The sequence below is a fragment of the Chiloscyllium plagiosum genome, unplaced genomic scaffold (assembly GCF_037043375.1).
Source record: "Chiloscyllium plagiosum isolate Xiang-an unplaced genomic scaffold, Cpla_swu_hap1 HiC_scaffold_24, whole genome shotgun sequence".
Lineage (NCBI taxonomy): Eukaryota > Metazoa > Chordata > Chondrichthyes > Orectolobiformes > Hemiscylliidae > Chiloscyllium > Chiloscyllium plagiosum.
The window spans coordinates 59,533,948-59,548,760 of record NW_028270162.1 but is presented as its reverse complement, the minus strand read 5'-3'; the positions used below and the strand labels follow the sequence as shown (position 1 = coordinate 59,548,760).

At 52.5% G+C, this 14,813-nt stretch overlaps 1 protein-coding gene across 3 annotated transcripts in view; it reads right to left on the bottom strand.

Moving 5' to 3' along the window:
* Positions 1 to 14,813, bottom strand: part of klhl22 (kelch-like family member 22) — a 75,199-nt gene that overhangs the window by 24,101 nt on the left and 36,285 nt on the right. For all 3 annotated transcript variants that reach the window (XM_043716150.2, XM_043716152.2, XM_043716151.2), the window contains one exon: positions 7,189 to 7,907. In XM_043716150.2, coding sequence (XP_043572085.2) covers positions 7,189 to 7,907 — 719 coding nt within the window. The remainder of the gene's footprint in view (positions 1 to 7,188; positions 7,908 to 14,813) is intronic.

Here is a 14,813-nt window from a genome sequence, read left to right as displayed (position 1 = left end):
ACACAGACCCCGCTCGCCGTGATACAGGAGAGAGGGGAGCGGGGTCCCTGTACACAGACCCTGCTCCCCGTGATACAGGAGAGAGGGGAGCGGGGTCACTGTACACAGACCCTGCTCCCCGTGATACAGGAGAGAGGGGAGCGGGGTCACTGTACACAGACCCTGCTCCCCGTGATACAGGAGAGAGGGTAGCGGGGTCACTGTACACAGACCCCGCTCGCCGTGTTACAGGAGAGAGAGAGTGGGGTCACTGTACACAGACCCTGCTCCCCGTGATACAGGAGAGAGGGGAGCGGGGTCACTGTACACAGACCCCGCTCGCCGTGTTACAGGAGAGAGGGGAGCGGGGTCACTGTACACAGACCCTGCTCCCCATGATACAGGAGAGAGGGGAGCGGGGTCCCTGTACACAGACCTGATCCCCATGATACAGGAGAGAGTGGAGCGGGGTCCCTGTACACAGACCCTGCTCCCCGTGATACAGGAGAGAGGGGAGCGGGGTTACTGTACACAGACCCTGCTCGCCGTGATACAGGAGAGAGGGGAGCGAGGTTACTGTACACAGACCCCGCTCGCCGTGATACAGGAGAGAGGGGAGCGGGGTTACTGTACACAGACCCTGCTCGCCGTGATACAGGAGAGAGGGGAGCGGGGTTACTGTACACAGACCCCGCTCGCCGTGATACAGGAGAGAGAGAGTGGGGTCGCTGTACACAGACCCTGCTCGCCGTGATACAGGAGAGAGGGGAGCGGGGTTACTGTACACAGACCCCGCTCGCCGTGATACAGGAGAGAGGGGAGCGGGGTCCCTGTACACAGACCCTGCTCCCCGTGAAACAGGAGATAGGGGAGCGGGGTCACTGTACACAGACCCTGCTCGCCCTGATACAGGAGAGAGGGGAGCGGGGTCCCTGTACACAGAACCCGCTCGCCGTGTTACAGGAGAGAGGGGAGCGGGGTCCCTGTACACAGACCCTGCTCCCCGTGATACAGGAGAGAGGGGAGTGGGGTCACTGTACACAGACCCTGCTCGCCGTGATACAGGAGAGAGGGGAGCGGGGTTACTGTACACAGACCCCGCTCGCCGTGATACAGGAGAGAGGGGAGCGGGGTCCCTGTACACAGACCCTGCTCCCCGTGAAACAGGAGATAGGGGAGCGGGGTCACTGTACACAGACCCTGCTCGCCCTGATACAGGAGAGAGGGGAGCGGGGTCACTGTACACAGACCCTGCTCGCCCTGATACAGGAGAGAGGGGAGCGAGGTTACTGTACACAGACCCCGCTCCCCGTGATACAGGAGAGAGGGGAGCGGGGTCCCTGTACACAGACCCTGCTCACCGTAATACAGGAGAGAGGGGAGCGAGGTCACTGTACACAGACTCAGCTCGCCGTGAAACAGAAGAGAGGGGAGCGGGGTCGCTGTACACAGACCCTGCTCCCCGTGATACAGGAGAGAGGGGAGCCAGGTCACTGTACACAGCTCGCCGTGATACAGGAGAGAGGGGAGCGGGGTCGCTGTACACAGACCCTGCTCCCCGTGATACAGGAGAGAGGGGAGCGAGGTCACTGTACACAGACTCAGCTCGCCGTGATACAGGAGAGAGGGGAGCGGGGTTACTGTACACAGACCCTGCTCCCCGTGATACAGGAGAGAGGGGAGCGGGGTCCCTGTACACAGACCCTGCTCCCCGTGATACAGGAGAGAGGGGAGCGGGGTCACTGTACACAGACCCTGCTCCCCGTGAAACAGGAGAGAGGGGAGCGGGGTCACTGTACACAGACCCTGCTCCCCGTGAAACAGGAGAGAGGGAAGGGGGTCACGGTACACCGACCCCACTCCCCGTGATACAGGAGAGAGGGGAGCGGGGTCACTGTACACAGACCCTGCTCGCTGTGATACAGGAGAGAGGGGAGCGGGGTCACTGTACACAGACCCCGCTCGCCGTGTTACAGGAGAGAGGGGAGCGGGGTCACTGTACACAGACCCTGCTCCCCGTGATACAGGAGGGAGGGGTCACTGTACACAGACCCTGCTCGCCGTGATACAGGAGAGAGGGGAGCGGGGTCCCTGTACACAGACCCTGCTCCCCGTGATACAGGAGAGAGGGGAGCGGGGTCACTGTACACAGACCCTGCTCCCCGTGATACAGGAGAGAGGGGAGCGGGGTCACTGTACACAGACCCTGCTCCCCGTGATACAGGAGAGAGGGGAGGGGGGTCACTGTACACAGACCCCGCTCGCCGTGTTACAGGAGAGAGGGGAGCGGGGTCACTGTACACAGACCCTGCTCCCCATGATACAGGAGAGAGGGGAGCGGGGTCCCTGTACACAGACCTGCTCCCCATGATACAGGAGAGAGTGGAGCGGGGTCCCTGTACACAGACCCTGCTCCCCGTGATACAGGAGAGAGGGGAGCAGGGTTACTGTACACAGACCCTGCTCGCCGTGATACAGGAGAGAGGGGAGCGGGGTTACTGTACACAGACCCCGCTCGCCGTGATACAGGAGAGAGGGGAGCGGGGTTACTGTACACAGACCCCGCTCGCCGTGATACAGGAGAGAGAGAGTGGGGTCGCTGTACACAGACCCTGCTCGCCGTGATACAGGAGAGAGGGGAGCGGGGTTACTGTACACAGACCCCGCTCGCCGTGATACAGGAGAGAGAGAGTGGGGTCGCTGTACACAGACCCTGCTCGCCGTGATACAGGAGAGAGGGGAGCGGGGTTACTGTACACAGACCCCGCTCGCCGTGATACAGGAGAGAGAGAGTGGGGTCGCTGTACACAGACCCTGCTCGCCCTGATACAGGAGAGAGGGGAGCGGGGTCCCTGTACACAGACCCCGCTCGCCGTGTTACAGGAGAGAGGGGAGCGGGGTCCCTGTACACAGACCCTGCTCCCCGTGATACAGGAGAGAGGGGAGTGGGGTCGCTGTACACAGACCCTGCTCGCCGTGATACAGGAGAGAGGGGAGCGGGGTTTCTGTACACAGACCCCGCTCGCCGTGATACAGGAGAGAGGGGAGCGGGGTCCCTGTACACAGACCCTGCTCCCCGTGAAACAGGAGATAGGGGAGCGGGGTCACTGTACACAGACCCTGCTCGCCCTGATACAGGAGAGAGGGGAGCGGGGTCCCTGTACACAGACCCTGCTCGCCGTGATACAGGAGAAAGGGGAGCGGGGTCACTGTACACAGACCCTGCTCCCCGTGATACAGGAGAGAGGGGAGTGGGGTCACTGTACACAGACCCTGCTCCCCGTGATACAGGAGAGAGGGGAGCGGGGTCGCTGTACACAGACCCTGCTCCCCGTGATACAGGAGAGAGGGGAGCGAGGTCCCTGTACACAGACCCTGCTCCCCGTGATACAGGAGAGAGGGGAGCGAGGTCACTGTACACAGACTCAGCTCGCCGTGAAACAGAAGAGAGGGGAGCGGGGTCGCTGTACACAGACCCTGCTCCCCGTGATACAGGAGAGAGGGGAGCCAGGTCACTGTACACAGACTCAGCTCGCCGTGATACAGGAGAGAGGGGAGCGGGGTCGCTGTACACAGACCCTGCTCCCCGTGATACAGGAGAGAGGGAAGCGAGGTCACTGTACACAGACTCAGCTCGCCGTGATACAGGAGAGAGGGGAGCGGGGTTACTGTACACGGACCCTGCTCCCCGTGATACAGGAGAGAGGGGAGCGGGGTCCCTGTACACAGACCCTGCTCCCCGTGATACAGGAGAGAGGGGAGCGGGGTCACTGTACACAGACCCTGCTCCCCGTGAAACAGGAGAGAGGGGAGCGGGGTCACTGTACACAGACCCTGCTCGCCGTGAAACAGGAGAGAGGGAAGGGGGTCACGGTACACCGACCCCACTCCCCGTGATACAGGAGAGAGGGGAGCGGGGTCACTGTACACAGACCCTGCTCGCTGTGATACAGGAGAGAGGGGAGCGGGGTCACTGTACACAGACCCCGCTCGCCGTGTTACAGGAGAGAGGGGAGCGGGGTCACTGTACACAGACCCTGCTCCCCGTGATACAGGAGGGAGGGGTCACTGTACACAGACCCTGCTCGCCGTGATACAGGAGAGAGGGGAGCGGGGTCCCTGTACACAGACCCTGCTCCCCGTGATACAGGAGAGAGGGGAGCGGGGTCACTGTACACAGACCCTGCTCCCCGTGATACAGGAGAGAGGGGAGCGGGGTCACTGTACACAGACCCTGCTCCCCGTGATACAGGAGAGAGGGTAGCGGGGTCACTGTACACAGACCCCGCTCGCCGTGTTACAGGAGAGAGAGAGTGGGGTCACTGTACACAGACCCTGCTCGCCGTGATACAGGAGAGAGGGGAGCGGGGTCACTGTACACAGACCCCGCTCGCCGTGTTACAGGAGAGAGGGGAGCGGGGTCACTGTACACAGACCCTGCTCCCCATGATACAGGAGAGAGGGGAGCGGGGTCCCTGTACACAGACCTGATCCCCATGATACAGGAGAGAGTGGAGCGGGGTCCCTGTACACAGACCCTGCTCCCCGTGATACAGGAGAGAGGGGAGCGGGGTTACTGTACACAGACCCTGCTCGCCGTGATACAGGAGAGAGGGGAGCGAGGTTACTGTACACAGACCCCGCTCGCCGTGATACAGGAGAGAGGGGAGCGGGGTTACTGTACACAGACCCCGCTCGCCGTGATACAGGAGAGAGAGAGTGGGGTCACTGTACACAGACCCTGCTCGCCGTGATACAGGAGAGAGGGGAGCGGGGTTACTGTACACAGACCCTGCTCGCCGTGATACAGGAGAGAGGGGAGCGGGGTTACTGTACACAGACCCTGCTCGCCGTGATACAGGAGAGAGAGAGTGGGGTCGCTGTACACAGACCCTGCTCGCCGTGATACAGGAGAGAGGGGAGCGGGGTTACTGTACACAGACCCCGCTCGCCGTGATACAGGAGAGAGAGAGTGGGGTCGCTGTACACAGACCCTGCTCGCCGTGATACAGGAGAGAGGGGAGCGGGGTTACTGTACACAGACCCCGCTCGCCGTGATACAGGAGAGAGGGGAGCGGGGTCCCTGTACACAGACCCTGCTCCCCGTGAAACAGGAGATAGGGGAGCGGGGTCACTGTACACAGACCCTGCTCGCCCTGATACAGGAGAGAGGGGAGCGGGGTCCCTGTACACAGAACCCGCTCGCCGTGTTACAGGAGAGAGGGGAGCGGGGTCCCTGTACACAGACCCTGCTCCCCGTGATACAGGAGAGAGGGGAGTGGGGTCACTGTACACAGACCCTGCTCGCCGTGATACAGGAGAGAGGGGAGCGGGGTTACTGTACACAGACCCCGCTCGCCGTGATACAGGAGAGAGGGGAGCGGGGTCCCTGTACACAGACCCTGCTCCCCGTGAAACAGGAGATAGGGGAGCGGGGTCACTGTACACAGACCCTGCTCGCCCTGATACAGGAGAGAGGGGAGCGGGGTCACTGTACACAGACCCTGCTCGCCCTGATACAGGAGAGAGGGGAGCGGGGTCCCTGTACACAGACCCCGCTCGCCGTGTTACAGGAGAGAGGGAGCGGGGTCCCTGTACACAGACCCTGCTCGTCGTGATACAGGAGAGAGGGCAGCGGGGTCACTGTACACAGACCCTGCTCGCCGTGATACAGGAGAGACGGGAGCGGGGTTACTGTACACAGACCCCGCTCGCCGTGATACAGGAGAGAGAGAGTGGGGTCCCTGTACACAGACCCCGCTCGCCGTGATACAGGAGAGAGGGGAGCGGGGTTGCTGTACACAGACCCTGCTCCCCATGATACAGGAGAGAGGGGAGGGGGGGTCACTGTACACAGACCCTGCCCCCCGTGATACAGGAGAGAGGGGAGGGGGGTCACTGTACACAGACCCCGCTCGCCGTGATACAGGAGAGAGGGGAGCGGGGTCCCTGTACACAGACCCCGCTCGCCGTGATACAGGAGAGAGGGGAGCTGGGTCACTGTACACAGACCCTGCTCCCCGTGAAACAGGAGAGAGGAAAAGGGGTCACTGTACACAGACCCTGCTCCCCGTGATACAGGAGAGAGGGTAGCGGGGTCCCTGTACACAGACCCCGCTCGCCGTGATACAGGAGAGAGGGGAGCGGGGTCCCTGTACACAGACCCTGCTCGCCCTGATACAGGAGAGAGGGGAGCGGGGTCCCTGTACACAGACCCCGCTCGCCGTGTTACAGGAGAGAGGGAGCGGGGTCCCTGTACACAGACCCTGCCCCCCGTGATACAGGAGAGAGGGGAGGGGGGTCACTGTACACAGACCCTGCCCCCCGTGATACAGGAGAGAGGGGAGGGGGGTCACTGTACACAGACCCCGCTCGCCGTGATACAGGAGAGAGGGGAGGGGGGTCACTGTACACAGACCCCGCTCGCCGTGATACAGGAGAGAGGGGAGGGGGGTCACTGTACACAGACCCTGCTCCCCGTGATACAGGAGAGAGGGAGTGGGCTCTTTTCTTCCTCTTTATTTTTTGGAGTGTTTCTTGCATTTCCAAATAAGCCAACAAACAGATGAGGAATAACTGATGGAGATGGTTACAAAAATAAGAATAGATTTATGAAAGTACATTTATGTCTGTTGTCTCTGGCCCTGTAAGTTGTTGGGGATAAGGGTAGATTGATGCCCCTCATCAATATCCTCGATCAGTCTGTCCAGGTTATATGTTGGGAGGTAACGTTTTGAAGCAGTGAACCTTCACCTTTGACCTGAGGTCATGACACTCATTAGTTTCACCAGCCCCTTCCCTGAGTGTGTCTTTTCTGAGGAGGGGAGTGGAATTTGAGGACGTGAGGGCATGGAGGTTACTAACCTTCCTTGTGACACATGGTCTTGGAGCAGAAGTCGACCATGCAGTCCATTTAATATGGTCATGCTGATCTGTCAAATTACTGTCTTTTACTTTCCCACATCGTCCCGGTAACCTTTCATTGCTGTGCCTCACAAGAATCTATGTGTGTCGGCCTTAAAAATATTCAATAACACCCCACCTCCACTAGCTGCTGAGGCAGAGAGTGTCAAAGTCACACATCTCCCAGGGAAAGAAAATCGACATTATTGCCACAGAATGGTGAGTAATTATATTTTATAGACTTAATTCTTTTATCCCTCAGTTTATCCTGTGAAATATAAACTGAGAAAGGAAGAAATGGCATACCTCCAGCAGCTCACCTCTGCTCTGTACCCGGATGTGTTGTTGTCTCCACCCACCAGATAAGCAAAGTTATTTAAAACAGCGATGCCCTGGTTTGACATCTTTGGCATCTGTGCCTGAGTCAGAGTTCGCCATTCCTGGGTCAATGGGTTCAGAAACTTAACCTCATCACTCAAGTCTTCGTCCTGGGAGGAGTACATGCCTCCAAATCCTACCACACAATGGAACTCTGACCTCAGTTGTGTCTGAGGGGTCTGCAGTACAGGCTGCAGGATTTCATTCTGATGGTAAGCCAGGGCATCTGCCAAGACCTCCTTGAGGGGACAGGGACTCAGCCGGTTGTACAGTTTCTGGAAGGTGTGCTGTTCAATCAGTGCAAAACGGACCATCTCCAGGAGCTTTGGTGGGTCATGCAGGGAGACCTGGTCCTTGTCAATCTCCTCCTGGCTGTAGTGGTAAAGTAAAGCAGCCTCATAGACCTCATTCTCAGAGTTGGCATGCAGCTTATCACTGCTCAGCAGGCTCTGCACCTTGGCGAGGGGCAGCCGGCGATAGGTCACAGTCTTGCTGATGTTCAGAAAGTTCTGGAGGATGTACAAATCAATCCTGTTGCTCAGCTGGGTCAGACTATAATGCTCAGCCAGCTTGTACAGCTCAATAATGTTATCATCATCGATCCAAGACACGAGGAAGTCACAGCAGAAATCAATTACTTCGGGAATCTGAAACAAAGAGAGCATCAGCACTCAGTCCTGTGTGAAAACCCATCCCAGGAGCCTCTTCACAACTGTGGGGAGATGGTGGTGCAATGCTAATATCACTGGACTAAGAACAGAGGCCCAGGCAAGCCCGACAGGGACACATTTTCAAACCCCACCACAGAGCTTATGGAAGTTAAAACTAAATAATAAAATCTGAAACTGAAAACTAATCTCAGAAATGGTGACCTCATGACTACCATAAACTGTTACAAAATCTCATCTAGCTCATTAGTGCCTTTAAAGGAAGGAAGTCTGCTATCCTTACTTGGTTGTGACTCCAGACACTGCAATGTGATTGCAGAGGTCTATAGCACAGAAAAAGACCATCAAGTCTGCGCTGGTCATAAACAGCTCCCTAACTATTCTCACCCCATTATCCAGCAATTGGCCCATATCCTGGTATGCCTCACCGTCACCAGTGCACATCTAAATACGTCTTCAATGCTAAGAGGCTTTCCACCTCCTCCACCCTTACAGGCAGTGAGTTCCTGACTCCCACCACCCTCTGGGTGAAAAGGTTTTTCCTCACATCTGCTCAAAACTTCCTGCCAGACCTTAAAACTATGCCCTCTCATTATTGATCCCTCCACCAAGGGGAAAGGTTCCTTTGCGTCTACCCTCTACACTACTCTATAATTTTATACATGGAGGAAGAAAGGTTGAGGAAGCTAGGGCTTTTCTCATTGGCGTGAGGAAGGATGAGAGGTGACTTGTTAGAGGAGTACAAGATGATGGGAGACACCCAGAGAGAATGGATAGCCAGAGACTTTTTCCCAGGATGGAAGCATCCATCAAGAGGGACATAATTTTAAGGTGATTGGAGGAATGTTTAGGGGTGATGCCACACTCTGAGAAAAGTGTGGAAATGATAATAGAGTGAGATACATTTAAGCCACACTTCGATTAGCACATGGATGATAGTAAAATGAAGGGTTTGTAGGTTAGGTTGATCTTAGAGTAGGATAAAAGGTCGGCACAACATTGAGGGCCGAAGGGCCTGCACTGTACTGTACTGGTCTATGTTCATTCTCCTCTGCTCTAAGGAAAGCCACGCCAGTCTGTTCAATCTCTCTCCATAACTGAAACTCTCCAGCCCAAGCAACATCCTGATTAATCTCCTCTGTACCCTCTTCAGTTCTGTCACATCCTTCCCAAAATGTGGATTCCAGAACTGCATACAAAACTCTTGCTGTGACCTAACCAAAGTTGAATAGTCATAGAGATGTACAGCACGGAAACAGACCCTTCGGTCCAACCCGTCCATGCCGACCAGATATCCCAACCCAATCTAGTCCCACCTGCCAGCACGCGGCCCATATCCCCCCATACCCTTCCTATTCATGTACCCATACAGATGCCTCTTAAATGTTGCAATTGTACCAGCCTCCACCACTTCCTCTGGCAGCTCATTCCATACACGTACCACCCTCTGCGTGAAAATGTTGCCCCTTAGGTCTCTTTTATATCTTCCTCCTCTCACCCTAAACCTATGCCCTCTAGTTCTGGACTCCCCGACCCCAGGGAAAAGACTTTGTCTATTTATCCTATCCGTGCCCTTCATAATTTTGTAAACCTCTATAAGGTCACCCCTCAGCCTCCAAAGCTCCAGGGAAAACAGTCCCAGCCTGTTCAGCCTCTCCCTGTAGCTCAGATCCTCCAACCCTGGCAACATCCTTATAAATCTTTTCTGAACCCTTTTAAGTTTTAAGTTTTATGAGAGTGTTGATAACTGCAGTTTTACAATGATTCAGTGAATTGTTGCCTGCTAATGCACTCCACTTGGAAGTCAATTGGACCTGGTCAAGAATCCTATTGCTCTTGGTCTGTGTCTTACAGTTGGCATTAATATCCCTGGAGTAGGCGTGGGGAATCTCTGGTGAAGGGTCATATACCTAATCCCTATCCAGTGACACCTGCCAGAAAGAATGAAAGGAAGGAGACCAGAATTGCACACAATATTCCAACAGTGGCCTAACCAATGTCCTGCACAGCCACAACATGACCTCCCAACTCCTGTACTCAATACTCTGACCAATAAAGGAAAGCATACCAAACGCCTTCTTCACTATCCTATCTACCTGCGACTCCACTTTCAAGGAGCTACGAACCTGCACTCTGAGGTCTCGTTGTTCAGCAACACTCCCTAGGACCTTACCATTAAGTGTATAAGTCCTGCTAAGATTTGCTTTCCCAAAATGCAGCACCTCGCATTTATCTGAATTAAACTCCATCTGCCACTTCTCAGCCCATTGGCCCATCTGGTCCAGATCCTGTTGTAATCTGAGATAACCCTCTTCGCTGTCCACTACACCTCCAATTTTGGTGTCATCTGCAAACTTACTAACTGTACCTCTTATGCTCGCATCCAAATCATTTATGTAAATGATAAAAAGTAGAGGGCCCAGCACCGATCCTTGTGCACTACACTGGTCACAGGCCTCCAGTCTGAAAAACAACTCTCTACCACCACCCTCTGTCTTCTACCTTTGAGCCAGTTCTGTATCCAAATGGCTAGTTCTCCCTGTATTCCATGAGATCTAACCTTGCTAATCAGTCTCTCACGGGGAACCTTGTCGACCGCCTTACTGAAGTCCATATAGATCACCTCTACTGCTCTGCCCTCATCAATCCTCTTTGTTACTTCTTCAAAAATCTCAATCAAATTTGTGAGACATGATTTCCCACACACAAAAGCTATGTTGACTATCCCGAATCAGTCCTTGCCTTTCCAAATACATGTACATCCTGTCCCTCAGGATTCCCTCCAACAACTTGCCCACCACTGAGGTCAGGCTCACTGGTCTGTTGATCCCTGGCTTGTCTTTATCGCCCTTCTTAAACAGTGGCACCACGTTTGCCAACCTCCAGTCTTCCGGCACCTCACCTGTGACTATCGATGATACATATATACCTCAAAAAAAGGGAGCAGCTCCTACAGCCAGAAATGTTTCCCTTCCTCCATCTTGGATTACCCAGAATCCTCTAGTTCTGGCATAACCTCCCTGCTCTTAAACATCTTCTGAAAGGTTCTGGCAATGTTCTCCCCTCTGAAATGGCCTGGCCAGCCACACAGTGAAAAGGAGAGCTGGGCTTTGCCAGTGATGCTCACATCCCATGACACAAGATAGTCTTTTGAGAACCCAGAAGTAATCACAGTCTGAATAGAATTGTGATTTGAGCTCATGAAAACATACACATGCAGTGAACAGTCCCCAACTCACAACTTGTACAGCAACAGAACAACGGCAAGTTAAAAGTGAGCTACGGGTGTGCTTCCTGAAAGCCAATTCACCAACAGAGGGCCATTAGGCTGGGATCAGATTATCAGAATCTGCTCATTACACTCGGATGGTCTTTATAGCTTTGAGGGAGTCGAACAATGGAACAGCACAACAACTCTGCCTGTGAATTAATTCCTACAATAACTCGGTTTATGTGTATTTCATGCTAAGGAAATTATTAGACATGTTCAAAAAGGGCAGGGTTAAAAAGCCACGGGAGGAGGAATGATTGAGTGGCTCTTTCAAAAAGCTGGCACAAGCAGTATGTACTAAAATGCTTGTTTTGCTGTATCATTCTATGCCTTTCCCTCATTAGTTTCTGGCCTACTCTCACTGGTACCTTAACCAGATGACTATCCTTCACGTTAGGAGCACAGCAGTGAGCGCTAGTAAACTCAAATGGGTCTTGAGCTGGCATTCACACTCATTCTTTCTGGCAGGTGTCACTGGATAGGGATATGACCCTTCACCAGAGATTCCCCACGCCTACTACAGGGATATTAATGCCAACTGTAAGACACACACCGAGAGCAATAGGATTCTTGACCAGGTCCAATTGACTTCCAAGTGGAGTGCATTAGCAGGCAACAATTCACTGAATCATTGTAAAACTGCAGTTATCAACACTCTCATAAACAAACAGCAAGAGAAAGTACATTTGTTTATGGAACACAGGAAACATAGCAACCAATTTCCACATATTAACTTTAATGTGATAGTAACTAAATAAAAGGTTGTAATTCCAGACCCACTAGAGTCTTGGGGTGGCACGGTGGCACAGTGGTTAGCACTGCTGCCTCACAGCGCCAGAGACCCAGGTTCGATTCCAGCCTCAGGCGACTGTCTGTGTGGAGTTTGCACATTCTCCCTGTGTCTGCGTGGGTTTCCTCCGGGTGCTCCGGTTTCCTCCCACGTTCCAAAGATGCGTGGGTCAGGTGAATTGGCCATGCTACATTACCCATTGTGTTAGGTGCATTCGTCAAAGAGAAATGGGTCTGGGTGGGTTACTCTTCGGAGGGTCGGTGTGGGCTTGTTGAGCCAAAGGGCCTGTTCCCAAACTGTAGGGAATCTAATCTAATCTCCAAGATGAGCCACTGTCACAATAGGTAGTGCTCAGGCTCCTGAGCCTGTCCACTCCAGGAGCCTGCCATCCTTCCCTTTGCCTCCTTTCTCATTGTTCTTCTTTATTTCTTTCGTGCCTCTCCTGAGGTGGTGGGGAAGCCAGAGCAGTGTCAGCAGGTCGTTGGCTGCGGCAGTGATTCCTGACTGTGTGGTATGCCTGAAGCATGGCCTCTTGGTGAGGTCGCTGTTGCTGTACCCCAAGCAGAAGCCCTGGAGCTGCATTTGGAGACCCATTCTACAGAAGATTAACTTTACTGAAGGAATTTCTTTTTGTAAATCAAAATGGCAGAGGATTCACTGTATCTTTCTAGATATATGCAGAAGTAAATAAATACATTTTAGTCATGTGGGTTCGGGAAAAACATTGGCTAGGTGAAGAGATAACTAACCTTGCTCTTCTACTAAACTGTACCATGGAATTTTTTAAGCCTATCAGACAGCATTTGGGACTAAGGTTTAACGTTACATTTGAAAAGACAGCTCCTCCAAAATGCAAAAATTTCTCTTTACATGATATTACATAATCAGTCAAGATTATTGTGCTGAAATTCTGGATTGGGATTAAAATCCACAATATTCTGACTCACAGCTGAGGCTCAAGGCTGAACAAGACATGACACAGAAACACAGAAGAACAGGAGCAGGCTATTCGGTCCTTCCAGCCTGTTCTGCCACTCAGTATGACCATGGCTGATCATCAAACTCAATCTAATCTCCACCCTCCCCACCATATCCCTGTAGCTACAAGAGCTATATCTAAATCCCTCTTCAAAACACAACGTTTTGGCCTGAATTACTTTCTGTGATAGTGATTTCCACAGATCCTCCATTGTGGGTGAAGACTCTTCATTTCAGTCATAAAGGTTTTCCTCCTTATCCTTTAAACTATGACCCCTGGTTCTGGACTCCCCCACCATCAGGAGCATCCTTCCTGTATCTAACCTGTCCGATCCTGTTAGAATTTTCTGTGATATCCCCTCATTCTTCTAAACTCCACTGACTACAATCCGACCTGACTCAATCTCTCCCCAGACATCAGGAATCATTCTGGTAAAGCTTCACTGGACTCCTTCTATAGCAAGAACGTCCTTCCTCAAACAGGAGACCAAAACTGCACACAAAACTCCAGGTGTGGCCTCACCATTGCCCTGTATACTTGCAGGAAGACATTCCCGTTTCTTACTCGACTCCTCTCATTATGAAGGATTTGTTCGTTGCTCGAATCCTCTCATTATGAAGGCCAACATATAGTTTGCCTCGATCCTGTCTGCTGCACCTGCACGCTTACTGCTAGCTGTATGTGCATGAAGACACCTAGGTCTCACTGAACATCCCCTCTCTCAATTTACAAGCAGCCACTTAATATTCTGCCTTGCTATTGGTTACCAAAGTCGATAACTTCACATTCACCCACATTATACTGCATGTGGTACCTAATAGTCAGAAACCAAGTATGACAATAAAAACCTAATTCGATTCATTTGCCCGCGCTCTCAGCCTGTCCAAACCAAGCAGCAACATCTCTGCATCCTCCTCACAGCTCACCCTTCCTACCCTGCTTTGTGCCATTACAAACTCGGAGATATTACATTTCGTTTCCTCATCTAAATCATTAATATATGTTGTGAATAGCTGGGGCCCTGGCACTGAGCCCTGTGGTGCCCACTAGTCACTGCCCGTCATCAGAAAAAGACCCATTTATTCCTCCCTTTGCTTCTTGTCCGCTCACCAAATTTCTATCCACCTCAATAAACTACCCCCAATCCCATAATGTTGCACATCAATCTCTTACATGGGATTTTGTTGAAAGCCTTTTGAAAGTTCAAATAAACCACGTCCACTGGCTCCCCCTGATCAATTCTACGACTGGATTGAATTGAATTGGGTTTTACTGTCATGTATACTCAAGTACAGAAATATAGGAAAAGAGTGAAAAGTGCACAAAGTCACCATTCTCAGGCACTATTTTAGGTATAAAAATTTTTTTAAAAAGCCAATTTATATGTAAAATACTTACATCCTTGAAGAATTACAGTAGATTTGTCAAGCATGATTTTCCTTTTGCTAATCCATACCAACTTTGTCTGATTCTATCACTTTTTTTAAGTGGTCTTTTATGAAATCCTTGATATTGAATTCGAGCATCTTCCCCACTACTGACATGAGACTCAGTGGTCTCTAATTCCCTGTTTTCTCTCTCTACCTGCCTTTTTTAAATAGTGGGGTTACATTAAATACCTTCCTATCAGTAGGAACTGTTCTGGAGCCTAAGGAATCTTGGAAGATGACCACCAATGTGGCCACTATTTTTAGGGCCACTTCCTTAAGTACTCTAGATATAAAATAGGTTAGCAGACCCGGGGGATTTATCAGCCTTCAATCCTATTTATCACTTTTCAATTTTCCCAACACCACTAAGTCTGATTTGTTTCAGTTCCTGTTTCTCACTAAACCCTGTGTTCCC